The sequence below is a fragment of the Trachinotus anak genome, unplaced genomic scaffold (genome assembly GCF_046630095.1).
Source record: "Trachinotus anak isolate AG129_WGS33_773 ecotype Australia unplaced genomic scaffold, CSIRO_AGI_Tana_v1 ptg000018l, whole genome shotgun sequence".
Lineage (NCBI taxonomy): Eukaryota > Metazoa > Chordata > Actinopteri > Carangiformes > Carangidae > Trachinotus > Trachinotus anak.
In genome coordinates, this window is record NW_027273869.1 from 15109413 (window position 1) to 15130816 (window position 21404).

At 42.7% G+C, this 21404-nt stretch overlaps 1 protein-coding gene across 13 annotated transcripts in view; it reads right to left on the bottom strand.

Annotated features, from left to right (window-relative positions):
* The window catches only part of magi2a (membrane associated guanylate kinase, WW and PDZ domain containing 2a), a 216082-nt gene that overhangs the window by 17508 nt on the left and 177170 nt on the right, over positions 1–21404 (bottom strand). For 8 of the 13 annotated variants that reach the window (XM_071502617.1, XM_071502616.1, XM_071502621.1 and 5 more), the window contains 5 exons: positions 10856–10887; positions 7442–7649; positions 4282–4323; positions 4069–4184; positions 3568–3760 (listed from right to left, as the gene is read on the bottom strand). In XM_071502617.1, the coding sequence (XP_071358718.1) occupies positions 3568–3760; positions 4069–4184; positions 4282–4323; positions 7442–7649; positions 10856–10887 (591 nt within the window). The remainder of the gene's footprint in view (positions 1–3567; positions 3761–4068; positions 4185–4281; positions 4324–7441; positions 7650–10855; positions 10888–21404) is intronic. The other 5 variants (XM_071502618.1, XM_071502626.1, XM_071502629.1 and 2 more) reach the window with 2 other exon arrangements.

Genomic DNA, 21404 nt, shown 5'->3' on the forward strand with positions numbered 1-21404 from the left:
GAAATGCCATTATACACTTGATATATAAGAGTGGGACTGTTTCAGGTGATACTTCTCCTCCTCATCAAGCAGCCTGTACAACAGCTCCCCATCCTTTGACCACAAGTCTCCACCCTGACCATAAAGACAGTCTGGGTCCAATCGGCAAGTGGTGGAGTCAAGTCGCTTAATGCAGAGGTGGTCACCCAAAACAAACAAAGTGGGGTTGACAGGGATATCTAAGTCGACGTTTCTTCCCATACTGATGTGTACAGCTTTGTCGAGACACCTCCAGCACTCTGAGCTGGCGAGCAAACCCACTCTATGCAGCCTGGAGGGCGTCCAGTAGACTCTATTTATAATTTTCAATTGGATCAGTCTTGTTTGCAGTTCCCCTGACAGAAGAAGACTTCTCTCCCACACTGCCTCTGTAAATGAGGTCACTTCAAGTCAGCTTCCTCTGTCAACTTAAAGGACCATATATTGGAATCTGAGGCTGTGAGGATCATAGAGAAGGAGGCAGAAGATTCATGGCCATGTCCAGAGATATTTAGGACCATCTGTGCAGTGGTAACACTAGGTGGGGCTGTTGAGGGGGAGACATAAGTTTGTAGTATTGGCTGTCTGAACTGTAAATGCTTCCAGAATGGGTTGTGTTTTAGGTCGAATTCCTGCCTCAAAAGAATTTGATGTTTCATCCTCAAGAACTGTGACACCTTTGTGAAACCAGGAGTTCCAGAGGAAGGGAGGAGAGGGGATGTGTCTGTACTGAGCCTGGGATTTACACAGAGCGGTGAAGATAGGGATCAAATCTGAAGATCTCAGCTTTTCTCTGAACATGGGACTAAATAGGATGTGACTGATTCTGGGGACTAGTCAGGCAGTGATATAGTTCACAGGCGTAAGAGGGATGTAAATGGTGCATTCAACATGGAAACAAGGGGCTGGGGGCTCTCTCCACTAAGCACAATGGTAGAATAGCAAGTTGGGCTCAACAAGGCCTCCTCTGTCTGCTGGCCTCTGCAGGTTCATACCGGGACATTTGTGCACAGCGAATTATACAAATTTTTGAGGAATATCAGACAGTTTTACCTAATTAGCCTCAAATAATCATTTAAATAAAACAATGTGAGAAGTTTAAAGGAGAAACTTCCTTTGGTGGAGCTTCTAACAACTCATAGACGTCTGAAACGTAAGCGTCCAAACACGACGCATAGCATTATTATCATATTATGTTCTTTTATGTAAAATCTGTGAAGTAAGTAGTGACTACAGCTGTCAGATTAATGTAGTTGTGTAAAAAAAGCACAATATTTCCCTCTGAAGTGACGACAATGAGATCAAATTCAGTAACAATATCTTCTCTTGTATAAATGAAGGTTATTTAAGATTCCTGACTCCCTGTGTTGTTGTTGCTCTAAGAATTAACCTGTGTGATACATTATTGCTTTGGCAGAATCCAAAGCTGATTTTAAATGTGCAAAAACAATTAATTTTACATGCGAGAGCGCTTTTTTCTCCAACCCCCTGAAATCGGACGAGCCGGAGCTAAATCTCATCCTCGCGAAGAATCAAGCAGCAAACACAACATAACACAGCAGCGCGCCACAGAAACAGCAAAAGATCAGTCGCAACGTGGTAAAAACACATCATTAAAATGCTGCATCAAGTCAAACCAGAGACAGCGAAAAGCAGCTTCTAGCACCTCAAGCTTTTTTTTTTTTTTTGGTGTGTGTGCATTCTGGCATACCGAGTGATCAAACCTGATGTTGCTGTTTTGATAGCTCACCGGGAAGCAGCGCTGTGGTTTTCTGTAGCTTAACAGGCAGGAATTTAAACTGTCTCTTCAGTTAACTGAAATAAAGTTACAGTCAGATTTGTCGCTGCAAAAAGGTACATGCCCACATGTAGTATTTCTTTACACCAGCAAGTGCACAAATAGTTATTTTATGAGGGGAGGAAATAAGTAAAAAAAAGAAAAAAAGGAGAATGAATTGTAAAATGTGGGGCGTTGGGTGCAGGCAGAAGTACGAGCTCAGAGCAGAGAGCAGAGACTGACACCTCGCAAAGTGCCAGTGGGAGTCAGACAATTAGGATGGAAGTACGGGCCACAGAGGAGGCCAGGCGTGAGTCAGACAGTAGCCTTTGGTGAGATGAAATTGACAGAGAGGGCGGAATAGAGTGGGAAGAAGTGGATTGGTGAGAACAGTGTGTGCATGTGTGTGTGTTGTGGTGGTGGTGGGGCAATAATAATGAGAACAGAGGAGGCTGAAGTTCACGGGAGGAAGTGCCATCCCTGTCTTCAGACTCAAAGGCGGATGAGCTTGAAGGACCAGAGAGCGATGGTGTGACGGAGAACAAGAGCTAATGTGTTGTTTCAGGAAGGATAATTACTCAGAGATTAGTGCTTCAGTTTTCTGACTGATTAAATCCTGTTTCCTGAAACCTTACGGGACAAGGACTGTAGCCGTGAACGGTGGAACAAGACGAGACAAGAGAGGAATGCAGTGAAGTAGAAAACAGAGGTGTGAGATCAGTTCACTTTATAATCCAGTATTTTAAAGATGTCGTGTGCAGGATCAACCATGTCCTTCAAAAGTCCAATAGATGTTTTCAGTGAATGAGCAGTTGGTACATCTCAATTTATGATTTTCATCCATCATCTGCCTCAAGGATGAGGCTCGTATGTTTTTCTGAAGGTCAACAAATCCCATAAAAGACCAAAACCTTCAGTGAGTCAGTCCATCTCTCAGTCTGTGCCACTCAGCCCTGAAACCATTTGTTCCTGCTGAAGATGTGAACCTTCATAAGGGCTCACAAATTTAACAGTTTCATTTTCAAAAGGCTGGGCACTGTGGGGTTTTTTTGACGCTAATGTTACTCAGACAGGAGTAACAAGTGTATTTACTGGCGACTGCTTTCAGCAGTGAATTACTACACATTTGGTGCAGTAGTATTTACAGCAGCGGGACACCAGCAGTGCCCACGTTCATCATAATGAAGGGACATGTCACACAGTGCAGCAGTGGCTCACTCACATTTTTTTTTTTTTTTTTAACAGTGCAGCTCTTTGGCACAGAGGATTAAGCTGTAGAACAAAATAGTTCAGCGGTGATGACGTCAGACTGTGGTGGGTGGAACTAACAAGAACAACCAACAAAATCATCACAAACTTTTCTACAATTCTGCCATCAATAAATGCTAAAAAAAAAAAAAAAATTAAAATTCCTCTTTTTTCTGCAGGAAACATAAACATTTAAAAAAGAAAAGAGAAAAAAGAAAAAAAATCTTAAGAAAAGATTCATATTAAATCTCATGAAACCTTTAAAGAACAGATTTTGCAGGCATAGTCATAAAATAACTAATAATTACAATAAGATTCCAGTTGTTCTGCTAAAATTATTTTCTTTGTCTACAGAATTAACTGTTGATTATTTTTCAATTCATAAATTCATCTTCTTATTAAAAATAGTAGATTACCAATCACAAAAGAGCAAAAGTCATATTTGAAACACTTTAGAAACTTTATAAATTACATTTATAAACATCAACCAAACAATTAAGTTAATTGATGTCATGTTTTCTCACCTGCAGCTGGTACCCTCCTCCTGATGACCAGGTTGACCTGGCCGTTACGCGCCGCCCCGTGCATCAGGTCGATGACGTATCTGTGTGGCTTCCCCACCACTGGGATCCCGTCCACGAACAGCAGCTCATCACCGGGCCGCAAGCGTCCGTCCAGGTCAGCCGGACTCTTCTCGATGATCGCCCCGATCAGGATCTGTTATCAAACGTCAGACTGTTATAAACAGGAAGTGTGGGTCCAGTGTGTTTGGATGCTGGACTGGAGTGTTGAAGTGTCACATGCAGTGGGTGTTAAAGTGGTTGTTATGGTGATAAATAATTAGCTGAATAGAAAGTTTGAAGTATTGCTTTGTTACTTTAACAACAAAACAGCAAAGGACACCAAAGCAGCCAGAGCCATCACTCTCTCAGGGGTCAAAGGTCAAGGGTTAGGTGTACACAGTGTGTGTGTAGTGGGTTAGAGAGGAGAAAATGACAGGGTTCCACGCCCATCGCCATACGAGCCTTCTCACGCGTCTCCGGACTCACAGGCTGCCCGGCCTCGTCCCCGCCCAGCACCCGGAAACCGAACCCAGACTTCTGTCTGCGCAGGTGGACCTCGATGTCCTGGTACTCTGCTCCTGGAGCAATACGACCACATTAAAATCCTGGTAGAGTACCATATTCAGAAGGACAGTTTTTTTCTTAACAGTGTCCCTGCAGAGATTTAATCTTTACCTGAGGAGTCCACAGGAAAAACAGTCCTTGGTTGGCCGGGTTCTAGACAGAAAAAAATGCAGTAAGCACCCATAAACAATATCAGACGCACAAATATTGTTCATACACAGACACTCACAACTGCACACACTGACAGAGAGCACAACGGGAAACACACAAGCTCCCACAAAGGCTAGAACAAGGCAGAAAGGCCCTGTGTCAGCATTAATGTCACAGCAGAATTTCAGCATCATCCATAAAAGTCAGGAAGTGCTTACAGCGTGTAATATACCCGTCCCTTATTTACAGTGTGAGGTGGGACGCAAGCACTAATCTGCAATCAGAGGCTTCACACAACAACATGATCCGCAAAGTAGCGAAATGAACTGAAGCGCAGACGAGAGGCTGCGAATGAAAAATTGATTTCAATTGTAAGTGTTTTAATCACACTAAGCGCTCTGCTGGGACCCAGCAGGAGCGCTGGGAGAAAGGATATGAGGAGTGACGCAGCTGTTTCCACAGAAACCACATACAGTGCTGCTTGGAGATTTATGGCTGGTTTCACTGGTAAATACAGGATGTGAAGCGTGCAAATATTTTCAACGAAATTAAGTTGAACTGAGATAAAAAGACACATCCTTTTTGCAGTTAAAAATCACATCACGTCAAAGTCATTCTCTTTTTAAAAGGCAAGAAGACAATGTTGGGAAAATAATGCTAACCTCAACTGTATCACGTGATCCTCATCACCACATGTAGTTTTTGCTCAGTCGATGTTTTGTTCACATCAGCAGCGAAAAGAGTAAAAAATCTGAATGTGACAGGTGTTGAACAAACTCCTGCACACTGTCTCACTTCCTGCCTGTTTTTTAATTTACGATGTCTTGGTTTTCTCATCAGTATATCAGATATATGAGCAGACATCACAGCTGTTCCATATATAACATCGTGCTAGTTCAATCGTTCACTCAGAGGATCAGAGAAATGAAGGAAAAACTGCCGCCATTATAAATCCTACAAGGTTTGATATTAATTGTAAGATGTGTGTGTTTTCACAAGGTGCTTCATTCAGTGTGTGTGTCCTTGTTTGTTCATCTTTTTTTTTTTATCTATGTGGCTTAATATTCCTACAACTGGGCGAACTCCATCTGCTGATGAAGATCATGTGACATGATTGAAAGCGGCCACTAAATGGACCTATAGGGGTGATTGTTTTGTCAGCTGCTGTTTCTAAGGTCAAGAATGAACCTTGAACCTCAGCAAAATCAAACAAACAAACACACTGAAGTTTTTTGGGGGTAACAAAAAGGAAAATTCCTGTATTTTTTAATTTTTTTAATAAGAAGCATGAGCAACAAACTGGATTCACCGTTGTTGGTTAAAGACTTGACACTGACATCAGCTCTCTCACATGTCAGCATCATTTAAAGGGCTCAGGGGATGAAGCACCTGTCTTTGAAACTGATGTCAACATCCAAATACAACAGAGGCAAACCGAAATTTGTTTGTTGTGTTTGCTGTATTGAAAAATTACATTTAAAACGGCAACAAATCAGGAACGTCTCTGCAGAAACAGCATCCCTGTTACTCTGAAGAATCAACAAAACCCCATGTGGACAGTTTTAATTGGGGTAAGTGAGAATATGTTTTGGAGTTTGGGTGGTCTGACCTTTTGACCCAGCCTGTTTACAATGATTTACTCAGGGTGAAAAAAATCTTTAAGATTAAGACCTCTCTCACAGTGAACAGCAGGAGGGCAGTAGCCTGGAGACGTGACGCTGCACAAAAGGTCGCACCCTGCTTCACCCTCACCGGCGAGAGCAGTAAATGGAGCATTCCTAAAATCTGTTTGCGCCTATTCCCTGCTGAGCCTCAGCAGACCTGACCTCTGACCGTTACTGAAAGAAAGACGACAGCGAACGCTACACGGATCACAGTGTCCGCCGCTGAAGAGGAGAGAGAGACAGGAAGAGGAAGAGAAAGAGGTTTGATGAGGAGACGTTCTGACAGCCACGTCCTCCTGAATAACAGGTGCCTGAATGAACAACAGTGAAAACTTTACAGTCTCATGTCCGTGATGTCCACCTACAAGGAACCAGAGGAAACAGGCAAGACGCTACCACCTGTGTCGACGCAGCTTAGGCACACACATTCATATTTTTAATCATATTTACGACCGTCAAGGACACTGAGGTCATGTCCTCAGTATTTTTCTTGGAATCAATTGGGAAGTTTCTATTATACAACAAAAAACTTACATGTTTGGTATTTGGATGACTCGGTATTAATAAGACTCACTATATTTAAATTTGACTACTTATAGGCCAATAAGTAAAAGAATCACTACAACTGAGGGAATGTAGAGACAGCTTTGAAGCAGTATTGTAGCATTTACACCTTCATTTTAGGCTATAAAATTAAAATAACTAAAATTAATCTAAATACTCCAAATAAGTCAAAGAATGTAAGACCTACATTTTTAATTATGGTGACTTGGACTCATGACCTTGGTATTTCTAAAATCCTGGCTACAGCCGCACATACACACATAAAAAATATACTCGTTTTTACTGCCTACAGTTCCCACAAGGGTTTGGGAAGTGATGATATAATAACAAGAAAAAATGACTTTCTTTAACAAGTCAATGGTTGGTGATATTGCTGGCACCAAGCATTACGTCTGTGTGGAGTGTTTATTCATTCCCTGGGTCTGAGGTGAGCTGGCACAACGTCAGTGTCTGGATGTAAAGATCGTTTCAGGCAATAAAGAGGCTGTTAGTTGATATGAGGTTTTGTTTGTGTGTGTATGTGTGTGTTGGCCTGTGTAGGCTGTCGATGAACAAAGATCAAATAAGGTAATAGAAAGATAAGCAGCTGCCAATGCTAATGGGGAGGGGGGGGGGGTATGACTGCAAAGCCTCTGATGATTATTTAAAGCGGAGGTATTTGTGCTGAAAATCCAGCATCAGATCTTTCAGTTTGATAGAAAGAGGTCAGTTTCTTTTCAACAAGCCTTTTCTGTAGAGCAGCAAAAGTGTGTGTTTGTGCAAGAAAGAGAGAGAGAGAGAGCGATGAATCTTCACTGCATCACCTTTTAATGAGCAGTCTACCCTGCTTCAGTGCTAAGAGGAGGAGAGTTGTTTTACAGCGCTACACCTGCAGCACCGGCTCTGGTACTTACGCCTACTCTCATAGATAGCCCTGGACTTCTCATAAAGGTCATAGGGGTCTGGTTTAGCCAGGGCCAAGGCCTCGGAGGCTGAGTCTGGGACCGAGGCCCTGTGGAGATGGTGTGTTGGGAAGGGGGCGCTGTGGGGGATAACGGGGGCCGACAGGCTGGTCTGAGCAGGGCTGCTCTGGCCCTGCTGGGACTCCCACTGCTCCAGCACCTGTAAAGCACAGCGGCATGAGGGGTCAGTATTTCCCTCCCAGCTTTCCCACACCTGATTCTCGGTTTGAACTTGGTAACCATGACAACACAGCTGACGAAGAGTTTGCTTTTATGAGTTTTGACCGTTCACTGAGCCCCGCTGCCCTCAGTCACTGTTGATACACCTGTCAAGTTTCCTGTTCTCACACAGCACAGGGTTTAGGACGCTGTTCCACAAAAGCTTCACATTTCCAGCCAAAAACCACAGATTTTGTGAGATGAAAAGCTAAAGCTAATGCTAAAATTCTAGCTAGTTGGTTGAAAATATGCAAATGATGGCTGCATACATGATATTCTGGCAAAAGACATAATAATAATAATAATAATGTGATAGTAAAAAATTAATATATTCTTTGTTCTTCAGACACAGTACTTGGATGTTTCGTAAGCACATTTAGATTATGGCAGATTTATGCTTTGCTGAAAGTATGCTTAACTTTGATTAAAAGATAATCAATAATCAATGGGTTTGGCAAACATGACACCATCCAACTAATGTTAACACAAGTTTGGCTGCAGTTACTGGAGTGTATATTTCAAATAAAGGGCAGGACAGAGTTGCGTCTTTTACTCTAAACTACTAGTAGCATAGTTAGCTAATGACATGTGTCTTGACTTTGAAACTTGTGTTTTTGGTTTTGAAAAGATGGTTAAACATAAGACACCGCCCTCACACTGTTTCTGCATGTGGAGAAATCCAAAACTTGACAGCTGCATCATGCCTAGTAACAGTTGCTAAGCTACGATTAGACAATTGCTGTCTGGGACGGGGTTCAGCGAACGATCAAACCAGACAGACGGGAAGCCAGACGGTTAGTGGGGTTAGTAGTTGAAACAAGCCAAACAAATCACAGCCTTTATTTGCCCTTTAGATCACAGTGTATGTGAAAGATGTGTATGAAGAGGAAACATATAGAAGAATATGACTCTATTTTGGAGGGAAGTTTGATATCTTATTATCATAAAAAGATGTTTGTTGTCAAATAAAAAAATAGCAAACCCATTGGCTACTCTGTTTCTGTAAGGTGATGTATGTAAATGACTCCCAGTTTTCATAAGCTGCTCCCAAAAACACATTTGGAAATGCGCTGTCAAGTGTTTGAGGTGACAGCGTCAGTTTTGACAACACCAGTCAGTCAGAGTGTCAGCCTTGATGTGTCAGATAAGCCGGGCCGCTTGAGTCACGGCACGACACTAAGCAGATCGCCAAGATGACATGTTGACACGTCAGAAAAACCGTGAGAGACGGATCCGGAGGGAACAGAAAACGGAAGGTTTTTGAAAGTGAGGCGGTGAGGCTGGCTGCATGTGGCACACTTTAATATTGAGATTTGCAGGGCATCCGGTTCAAGATGCACCGGGAATATATATCAGCTTCATAAGAGCTCCGGGCCAGAATCAAAAATGTTCCCGCTCTTTATGTTTTAGTCATGTCTGCCACTGATGTGAGGCACGTCTGCACAGGGCAGGCTGCTGAGACTGGAGACCTTCTTAAGGCTGGTATCAGACCTCATCTTTCTTTGTCTCTTTGTGCCAGTTTGACTAAGACTGTTAGCTATATAGCTATAATCCAGTTGGCCAGATGAATGGAGAACACTACAGGCAGGTCGCCTCTTAAAGATGGTTTGGTTTTACTGGATAAAAACACCTGCATGTGCTCCAGAATTAAGAAGTTGCTACCTACAGCACTGGCTGGATTTGACAGACAAATCTCGATAAGCTCATTTGCAAACGAAACTCTCAGGAGCTGCGGGCTGAGCCTTTGCTCAACTGCAGGTCGATATGACAATTAGGCGATTCCCCGTTCTTCCCTTATTAGTCAGATTCCTCCATATTTCACTCTCAGAGCCATGGAAGGCTTCCTGTAACAAATGATACCCAATTAAACTGAGACTGAACTCTGTGTGTGTGTGTGTGTGTGTGTGTGTGTGTGTGTGTGTGTGTGTGTGGGGAGAGGGGCAGGGCAGGACGGGGCGGGGCGGCCAATGAATGATAACTAGGGGGGTACAACAGACAGGACAAGAGAGAGGGGCTCTGCGTGCTGTCTGCTACTTTGTGACATTCAAAGCTTTTCCCTCAGAGCTAAGACTTTTAATTATTCTGAGGGAGATGGAGGTGATTGATTAAATCGAGACAGGGCAGAAATGAGGGGATTGCAGGGGACAAGTGTCTTAAAAGCTGCACAGTGGAGGTTTTTCCTGCGCTGTTGGTTGTGATCTGGAATGGGGACAACATGAGCTGGAGTCAGAGGCTGGTCGGGGCAGCGCTGGGGGAGGACGTCCAGGCATGAAATGGATTACACACACAGTCGCACAATGAGAAACAAAGAAAGATGGGCAGATACACTCGTGTGCAGGCATGGGAGTGTGACAAACGCACACAAAGACAAAGTGAATCTGATCTAAGAGGATGTTTGGTGGACAGAGTTGTTAGTGGGCTTAGGGACAGCATGATACTACAGCAGTTTATTTATAGCGGCAGAGGAGGCAGGAGAAGAAGCTGCAAGTTTACAGAGATACCACATGGGGGGACTCGCTTTAATGTGATAAAAGGAAATAAAAGGCAAGATGAAAGATAAATGACCAGGGAGCAAATGTAGAGGAGGAAAGTGCAAGAAAAAAAGGGCAAAAAAAGCTTTCAAAAAATCAGAAAGAATGACCAACTGTTGTAAAATGAAGATATAAAAAGGATGGAGATGCATCTGGGCCATGCCAAAGCGGTCTGATTACAGACAGATAGCAGCACTACAGCTGGAGCATTATTCAAATGCCCTGACTCAGTGCCTAACCCTGATGGCACTGAGACAGGCTGTGAATCAAGCCTGACTAGCAGGATCAAGAGCCTAGTGATGTAACGAGTGGGCCTTTTGACCTTTTCGCCGTCTCATGGCAATAAAGAAGGGCCAGATATCAAAGGCTTGCTGTTGTTAAAGCCACAGACATCTAGTGAAACATCAGTAGAGTTAGTACGACGAAGGAGGGACAGAGACGTCACTTTTAGATCTTATTTAGTACGACGGGAGAGAAAGAGTGAAAAAACAAGATCAGGGTCATTCCCATCAGCACATACAGTATGAACACTGCAGCCACTGCTACTGAAATCTATATTAATGATTAAAAAGCAGAAATGGGGACAGTCCAGATTTGGGAGGCTGGTGCATGTTACCTGCTTAGGGGTCTTCCAGGGTGAATAGTGACCTGCAATGTTGAGAGAACAAAATATGCTTTAGACTGAAAAAGATGGTAGAAACAGATCATGAAATGTGAGGTTTCAGTTTAGCTGTGAGAGCCAATTCCAGGGGATTATCGAGGACAACAAAGTGAAGAAGGAAAAAACATCATAAACTGAATTACAGATAAAGCAAATGAAAATAAGAATGTAACATGAAAAGAGTGTTTGCGAATGGTACAAAGGATAAAGAAAAGCACAACTCACGTGAACAGGATAAAAGCACAAAGCAGAAGATGCAAATAAATATATATATGAGGCAAACACTTATTGTGAGTGTAGAGAGATTAACATAAACCCTCAGAAAAAGCACTGCTGAAAAACGCGCTCTAATATGAGGCATCTTCATATTGAAATGGTGGATGTGATAAGAAATAATTACGGATAGTGAAAAATAACATAAACGATGGCTTTAAAAACAGCGATGGATTCATCTTTTCCAGTAGTGAGTAGGATTTTTTTCATCAGCTAGGTGCTAACTGTGTCTGTCTGGCTGTTTGGTGCTGAGCACGTACTGTTGGATTATAATTTTTGTTTTTTTTAAAGACAGCTGCCTGCTGTGAGTGAGAGTGAATCAAAACAATAATACAAAACCAAAACAATGAGCTAAAAAGCGCTAAAACGCTCAAGGAAACTGCAGGGTTGAATGATAATTCTCTGTGGATTCGTCACTGTGAATGAGCCCTTTCACATACAAAGCAGTTACAGGATCCATTGTTAATATAAAAATACTGATTATAGCTGTTTTAATACTGATTATTTCAGTTTATATGGCAAAATGTGCAAAATAAAATCTTCCATCTTCAGTATCTTCAGCAAATATCAGCATCCATTCACACAGACTTACTGCAATCAATGTAACCAAACCAGGCATTTGTGAATGTATCATAGATCTGTCAGTGACAATGGGAAGGCAGCGGGATCTGACAAAGCTCTGACTTTGATTTAAGTGGGTTCAGGATGACTGGTGTTTCACAATAAAGTGCTTCCAGTTTATAGTACAGTGCAGCAAGATAAAGGCCACATGTTATCGTTTGACTCCCCCATTTATTTTTACTGTGACCTTTAAAATGCCACATGTTTCTGCTGTTTACAACATTGTTCCAGCACAACACCCAGAGATCTATCCCGGATGATGAAAGAAAACAGTAAAAAGCAGTAGCAGCAGACATCAGTACGCTCACACACACACACACACACACACACAAACAGTAATGAAACACTCCAGCACTATTTCTATAGTCAAATTCACAGGAGCATGTTTTTAAAAAGTGCCCGCTCCATCTTCTTGATTCAGTTCCTTTCCTCCCTGTCTTTAAAGTGCAGCCACAGTCTCCCCTCTGGGAAGCAACGAGCATATGCAAATGGAGGGATCAAATTATGGGGTGACTGCTTGAATTATGTGCCAGCCTTCCCAGTCTTGGCCTGGCGAGGCTCCAGTCACACTGTAAAAACATTTGTTTCGCTGAGCCACCAGTGAAATGGTGACAACACGGAAATTAACAAAAGCAACACAAAGAAATCCAGCGACATTTTTCAGACTGTTCGCCTCTCTCAGTCAAAATAAGCCAAATAATTTTTTTTAAAGATCAAAACACTTATGACAACTTATCTAAAACTCAATGCCAGTTTTGCTTTGAATGCACAGAGGGATATTCTATCAGCCCAAAATAAGAAAGGAGATATGTAAAAGTATGATAACAGCAAGGGACAGAGAGGATTTTTGCTTTTCTTCTCAAAGAAAAGTCCTTCACTGACAAGCCAAAACACCTACATCTGAGCCGGAGTGAAGGACACAGTGAGCATCGGAGGCGACAACAGAGCAGACCTCATAGTGGGTGACAGAACCTGAGCTGAGCCGTACAGACAAGAAGGGAGGGGCACTACCAGGCATCACTGACCGAGGTGATCCTCGGGGCTGAGTCTGTTAAGTCAGGCGTGCCAAACATTTAGTTGGATGTGGGTGTCACAGTGCCCTGTGGCTAAAAGTTGAGAAGGGGCGAGACGCAGAGAGAAAGACTGAGAGAAAGAGAGAGAGAGGGTGAAAGGAGCTGTCCGTGGTGCTGAAAGCCCTTAGACTGAATGCTAATCAGACTTGTCAGCTCTGCCACACAGAGCTACATGAACCCTGTGGTGTCAAACGTGCTCTTGGCTCTAAGCTAAGCAATGAGCTGTCCTACTGTAAGTGCAACTCTTCTCTGATGCGTGCAGGACCAGTACAATGCCAGTAATGAGGGCAGAATATCTCACTTAAAATATCACGTTTTAGACGGCACTGAAGCTGCAAAATCCATAATGTGTGATTGTGTGCACCCTCCACCGCGGCCCTGGCACGGCTTCAGGTAATGATGAATGAGAGTGGTTGCAGCCATGCTTCGTTCTCAATCCCTGCCCAAAAACTCCAATTAAAGAGATCCGAAGCAGCGAGGCTTTCTGCTCCGAGGGTGCCGAGTCGTCTGGTTTCTCTGGCAACAATGGTGCCGTTGTGATCAGACTCCGAACGCCAGCGACCCACACAGGCTTCGCAACGTGACAAGTGGGAAAAAGGTTCATGTGGGATGATTGTGATTCAGATGTCTGGAAAATTGCTGGATGTGAAGAAGACATGGAGTCCCCAAAGTAGAAGAGTGAAAGTGATAGATGGTGCTTGGACCTACATGTCGTTTAATTGGTGGGAACATCATAATTTACTATAAATTTATATGGTTCTATCCTCTTTCTTGCCCATTTCAGATCCACACAACCAATTCAAAATGGTGAGAACTCAGTTCATCAGCTTTTACCTCCACCTCCAAAGGTCATACAATAATATTCTTGCTGCTCAAGCACAAAAACGTGGCGATCCACAGCAGGAGACGCCTGCTGTACATTTTAATGGACAATAGACCGAATGAATGGAAGAACTGCATTGATTTAGACTTGTTGACAATGGCAATGAAGGCAGCTGGAATATCAACTGGGTATCGTGGACAACTGCCCCTGGCCCCAGACCAGAGGTGTCACTGTAAAAGGTCATTTTTATTCATTGTAATTTGTAAAGGAATTTGTGGCACGAAGTACAAACGCTCATGTATTTGAACTCGTGTATTAAAGTACACAAGCTCAAGTGGGTTCTGGATTATTTGTTCATTTTGTGCTCATATCTTTTATAAGGACCCTGTGGGAGGTCAATAGGGGCCCAACAACATTTTTATCCTGCAGCCTGTTAAAGACATAGCAAGGACTCCACAGAATACAGTACTTCTCAAAGCACCAAATTATATCTGGTATGATGACTCATATTAAACATTTTAAACCTAGAAGCATAATAACAGGCTCCTCAAGGAAAATGATTTGGCTGAACGCCATAAATAAGGTTATCAAAGGCTGTTTTACAGAAGCATCACTGTGTGTTCACACAAAATGAATACAAAGTCGATGGAAGAGTGCAATTAGACGTAAATTCACATGGGGCAGCGCAAACTGATGGAAAGATTTGATGTGAAAAATTCACCTATATGATGAGAATCTGCTTCATAAACGTACGAAGATGAGAGGAAGAGAGAAAGTCTGGAGGGAAATAACAGAGCTGGAGTTTCTGGTGAGTTCTGGGTTCAGTTAGAGGCTGAGCCGAACACAAACATTCACAGGAACACTCACACAGACAGTCGGTGTGTCTGTTGCTAGTTAGCTTACAGCTAATGTGCAGCCGGGATGTCTGGGGATGTTTTGGGGGGAATAAAAATAAGCAGTCTAACAGTCAGATTTGTGTGAATGATGCATGACTTCACTTCCTGTCTGAAAATACCTAAGTGTCTGTTCCAGACTGCACTACATATAACTGGTTCCTATTAGATAAAGGGCAATGTGCAATTTGATTTTGTACACAAAATAGAAGAAGATAAAAAAAACATTATATTTATAGAGCTCCAGAAGAAAACCCTTAAACATTATGTGAACTCCATAACATATAGGTGACTTCCTGTTTCCAAGCTATTGCACAAGGGTTAAATTAGTGGTTAAAAAAAAAAAAAAAGTCAATGGTTACACATCATCACAAGTTTCTAAAAGTCAACTGTGACCACGGTTAAAACAGAACATCTGCATTGGATGAAGAAAACAAAGCAGTGACACATTAAACTGCCAAAGGTGCACACACACACACAAAAACACAAATCTCTTTAATTTCACAATATGAGGCCAACACTGGCCCTTCAATTATTTAAATGAGGCTATGATAACACTAGGGTTGAATGAATCTTTCAGCCCTTTATGAATATGTATCTCCACCTCACGAGGAAGGCTTGCAGCCTCACACAACATCCGCAGCAGAACACTGATTCAATCCACTTCTATTCAAGTGCCCCTTCCTCGTTTGCCCGATGATCTCGAAAACAAGCCTCATTGTAGCTGTGTGCAAAATAAATTGTTTGCAAGGCACATGGTTGAATATGCATGATATTAAAGCTCAAAACAGCACAATTTATTTCACCATGCTCATGCAGTCACAGGGTAATCACTCCACCCAATTAAAAACCCAAATAGGAGCGCTTGATTTGTTTAATAGGCAACCAAGGTTAGTAATTCTACTCCTCCCACATACACACACAGAAGAGAAGGGAGCCCAACTTTTGCTTCTGTGATTTAATTTTGATGGCAATGAGGCTAAACACCATCAGCTTTGCTTAACCTCTTCCAGTTCTGCTACAGTCTGATCTCAGCATTTCGCCCTTCACGCACAGGCTGCTGGCCGTCTCCCCGGGGCTGACAGGATGGGATATTGATCCCTGGCGGGCTGCTCCTCGAGGTCTGGAGCTGGTGGGGACAGAACTCTAAGTGTGAACATGGCCGACAGTCTGTGGCCGACAGGCAGAGAGCCAAACTCATCACTCCCTCGCTCTCTCCTCCTTTTTTCTTTCTCTCTTTTGTTTCCAACTATTCTATCTCACGCACACACATCCCATGAATCACTGTCTAGTTACACACCGATTCCCTGGGAGGCAGGAGGAGGCTCAGTGAATCAAACCCTCCTTCTTTTCTTTTCTCTTCGACTGAGGTCTGCATGGTTTCTTTTAAAGCGGCCTCTGGCCGTCCCTGCGCATGTGACCAATCTCGGGTGAAAGGCCAAACTAGACAGCTGATTCATAATGCACAATTTACCCATGATAGCACAAGGAAGGGGAGTTTATGTAAGTGTGCGGAGGCTTGTGTACAGAAGGCAGCCTTGGGATGTGTGCGAACAAGACGAGGAAAGTGTGTGCCTGGCTGGCGTGTAGGTGTGCGTACAACCTGTGTGAATCAAACCATGTGGCTCAGCATTCGTGTGGGTGCGTGGGCGGGCGGCGGTGAGGGAGAATGCGGCATGTTAGTGGAAGCTAAATGGGTGTGCATGTGAACGAGCTGAAAGTCTCCTGTGCAAATTACAGCCCTGCGTCTCTGCTGGTGTGGCATCGAGGACACAGCCTGTTAATGGTCTAGATCGCCACTAATGAGGCTGTCTGCCAGGCGCGCGTGCACACACACACACGCACACATACACAAGCACTATAATTACTGGTGATGAGAGACAGAGTGTCCATTTGTTGGGCAAAAAACGGCTCGGGAGTCATACTCAAATTTCAGGGATGGCTAAATATCATAACTTTATTATGAGAGTGGCCTTTTCAAGGTGATGCGACTTAATTGACTGGATGGTTTGATCATAAATAGCTTAATTTTGCAGTGGTGGATTTGCAGTCAACTTTACTCTAATGCCTTGCTCTTAATTGTGAGTTCTTTGGGAGCTGTGACGCGCCAAAGGGAACATAAAAAGCAAAACTGACTGCATAATAAAAAAGATCCACATCATTACTATGACATCCAAAACATAATCACTGACCACAGCTTTTAGATGTTACTCAGCATTAAGTGCTAAAGAGATAATATGACATTTTGGTAAATATACTTATTTGTTTTCTTGGCAAGAGTTGGAGCCAGTTAGCTCAGCAAACAGGCTGTAAACAGAGGGAAACAGCTAGTCTAGCTCTGTCCAACCAAATCCACTGAACAGCACCTTTAACCCTCTCCAATTAAAACATTACATGACACTAACAAAACAAAACAAAACAAGCAACCAGAAACTGACAGGGCGAATGAATGAATGAAGTGAAACAACATGGGGATGATTATCAGGTTACACAGCTGAAATAATTAGCTGATTAACCCATTAGCTGACTTCACAAAAGTCTATTACTAACGTCAGAAAATGCATTCAGTGTGAAAGGGAGCTGAATTTCTTCGGTTTAAGTTTCTTCAGTCTCTCTCTTACACTTCACTGGAGAAGATAAATATGTCGGATTCTGCAACAGCCTTTCACTTAGAGGACAATCTGTCTTTACAACAAACTCTAAAGCCTCTGCTCAGTTTGCACTGAAACTGTTAATGTGGAAGATTTCTGTCTCAAATCTGATGCTGTGGTGCAGAATGTGAAATGCAGTGTTAGGGATGTTAACAGCTGCCTCTGTTCCCCCTGGTTGTTAATGATGATTATATCATGATTATACCTGTGTTTTAAACGGTGAGACGCAGGTATAATCATGATATCAATCTTGATGTAATAATAGAATAATAATTGGTGTTAAAACACTACACTTGCTCTCTACATTGCAACAACAACTGCTGACTGTGTGTCCATGACAACACAATGCCAAGCACGTTGAGTCTTGCTGTTGGACGGTGGCTCTCTCTGTTTTTAATTTCACTCTGTAGTCACATCTTTTCTCTGCTCCTTTTTGTTCTGAATCTCTTTTCTAATTTCTAGCTCCTCTGTGTGTGTGTGTGTCTGTGTGTGTGTCTGTGTGTGTGTGTGTGTGTGTGTGTGTTCGTGACCTGCAATTATTGATGAAGCTCAATCTGTGAACCTTCCCTCTCCACACCAGTCATTTGTGATCTCTGATGCTGGACATTAGGAGCCTGTTGTCATAGCAACGGCAACATAAAATAGCCATAATAGTGTTTCTGGATTGTGGGATTTTGTGGAATATGTGGGTGTTATGAAGGCGTAGATGCTGTCACACCCACCTCAACTTGACTTCTTGCATGTATGTGTGTGTGTGTGTGTGTGTGTGTCTTTTCTCAGAGGCTGGATTTAAAGAGGCGGCAGCTCTGTCTGCAGGATAAAAGGGCTTTCATTAAAAAAAATATTCAGCCTTGTAGAAATCTGCACTCTCACACTCTTTTAAACTTAGTCAGCTCATTCACCGCCCCCCTTCTTCATATTGTGTTTTCAGTAAAAGTGATGAAGTTGTGTGCTCGCCCCTGAACTGGCAAATATTTGAGCACGAGCCAGAGAGACGAGCGCGACAGTTGTCCGGTGATGGACGTCAGTTGGTTCCCTGTGGTTCAAACCCCTAAAAGGAGAAACAGGCAGTGTCCAGTGTCCGTTGGTCCTTAGGAGCCAAATTGTGGTGTGTTAAGAGGAAGGACATCAGTCCAGCTGCGTGGTGACAGTTTTATTACGGCGGGTAATAGCTTGGCTAAACGCTTGGAGCTGGCCTCTCTGATGAAGTTGGGTGGGAGCAGAGAATCACCTCAAAGCTCACAGTGGGTGCTGTTTCTGCTGTTGAAAACTGTGTGCAGGAACACTAAAAATGACATCAGCTTCCCGGTCCAAATGTCACGAAATTAAACCGACAAATGTTGTGTTACATCAGTTTTTAACGATTCTGTAGGGTCACTGATGAAATATGTTGATTTCTAAACAACTGCACACACAAACAAGACAAAACAATGGTTTAAGTTTATGTGTGCTTAACAATTAATAAAGAAATAATAAAGACAAAACATGACAACACACCCAGACTCTGGTGAAGCAAACAGACCACAAGGATCTCAGAGCTCAAGCCGATTTCAATCACTTCTCCTTGTAGATCCACTTCAGAACAGCTTCACAGAGTCAAATATAATGAAACTAACAAAAAGGACCAATTATTCAGTCAATTATTTCCAGAAATGGCCTAAGGGTTAAACTGCCTGTCCCCTCCAGACCTTCTGTCTAATAAAGACATGAAAAAAAGGAACAAAAAAAAGATTCAATTAAGTCTGTAATAATATAAAACAGAGAGCTAATAGAAGCTGGAACCAGCAAAGATTTGGTGTGATAATTGATTAATCAATTCCCAATAGTTTTGTCTATTAATGTTCTATCAATCAGTACTAGTAGGGTCCAACTACAGGGTTTAAAATAACTCACTTCTGATGCTACTGTCGCACTATCCCCAGCTTTTTTTTTTTTTTGCTTGTTACTGAAGATCGACTTCCTCATCTCAGATCATTTGAAGAGGCCTGACAGGGTAACAATACATGTTTGGCAGTAATCTCACCCACTAGGTTCATCTTGAGTGTGTTAACTGCAGAGACAACATCACAAGACTTTCACAAAAAAATCATCAGATTTTCTTCATCACGAAGAAAAGAATTTCAAAAACAAAAATGACAAAGACTTCATTGTGATTGTTTTGTCCCAGGAGGGTCTGAGCTCTCGGATCTTAATGAGCATAAAGTCTGATAAGTCTTTTCCTGGTAAAATCCCTAAAACACTCTCCAGAGATCCACAACGTCTAAAGCCCCGCCCGACCAGGAGATGCTGGCGCGTTCTTTCAACCTTCCTCATTCCTACTCATGCTACTGTAGGAGCAGACTGGGCGGCACTGACACTTTTATTTCTTCCCCACCTCCAGCACCCACAGCTTGTCATGTCACAGGAAATCAACACAAACAGATGTGACGCTGCACCCTGGCGTATTGTTGCGTGGTGGAGCTGAGCCTTACCCAGATTTGGAATAATGAGATGAAAAATAGCATGTAAATAATGTTGCCATTTCCTCCACGGGCCAGCGGGCTGATTTTTAGATGGGGGCGCTTGTTTCGACCTTCTTAAGCTCCGCCGCGGCTGAAGAAAGTGGACAGATGGCAGAAGCGCTTCACCGTTAGCTTCCTGCGCAGATGGGAGACTGTGTGTATTTATGTTTTGTGTGTGTGTGGGGAGCGCGTTGACAGATTGGTGATTTCTGAGACGGTGGCACAAAAAACTTTTGACCTCTCCCATGTGTGAATGTGTGTTAACATGGCAGACGATGTTTCAGAGGTACTTGGCTTTAAAAATATTTATTTCTCTCTCATTCTGGATGAGAAACAGTCCACGTCTCATACATTCGCTCTGTTTCTCCTCTTCCTGTTTTCGGCCTGCTGCTCACTGACAGAGACATGGGCAGCCTAATAAAGGCATAAATGGCAATAAATCTATTCAGAGGACACTGCTGACCTTTGTGGCTGAGTCTCAGCGGTGTCTGTGGCACCAGGAAGTTGGCATGATGACTGGCATGTGACATTACACAACACAAAAAGGCAAAATACAGAACTGCAAATTGGTTCCACAAAAAAAGCAAAAAGCAGTTAATGGTTTCCCAAATCAATCCCATGAGTTTGTGGGTTTAAAGGTCACGTGTCATCACGTAAGAGGATGCCAGGATGAATCAAGGACAGGTGAACTCAAAGAGAAGCGTCATTTAACAACATTTAAGAGCACTGATTCAGAGACAGATCCTATCTGCTCGCTTGATGAAGAGATGCTGTTGCTGTTTCTAGATTGAATTAAAATCTCAGACGTTTATAATCTTCGATGTGGGTGCTTCGGCTGAGTCATCGCTGGCAGATGCTCTACCGCCACCATTCAAAAAGAAGGAAATCTCAGACTGCAGGCAGATCACAGCAGGCTTACGCACAACTTATGTTCTGTCATTTCAGCTGCACACACATTTAGAGAAGACAGTGACAGTCAATCTTTCCTCTTTCACTTACATTGTCAGGGACATTGTCATTAGAAGAGAGCTGTCTGAAGGTTTCTGCCTTTTCTGAGGAAGCGAATATAGACGTTAAAACACACACACACACACACACACACACACACACACACACACCCACCCACACACACAAACTGTCCCTCCATCATACCGCACACACACTCACAGAGCAGAAAACAGTCAGCTACCTGTTGATTCTGCAAATAACTACCCTGTGTGTGACTCACAACAGAGTGCAGTGCATAATTATGATTGTCAGAGGGCCACACATTCTGAATAACACAGGGCAGAAAGCACTTCAGAGCCATTTGCAGCCATCAGTATTTTGTATTAAAAAAACTGTGCTACTTATGACATGCTTTAATCTGGGGGCTGAAAAAAGAAGGTACATTTTGTCATCTATTGATATATATATATATATATATATATATATATATATATATATATAAACAAAAAAAAATGTCTTTAAAAATACCTGCACTGCAAAAAGGATGCACTTGAATTGAAGGATATTTGTTGACCACTAGAAGTTATGGCTCAGTGAGCAGAGTGGAGAGGTATTTATTTAAGTAAGGTGAAATAAAGCTGTTTTTCTCCCTGAGTAAAGAAAAGGGGACCAGCAAGGCCACTCGAGATGAGCTGTGTATCAGTCTGCCGTTGTTGAGCAC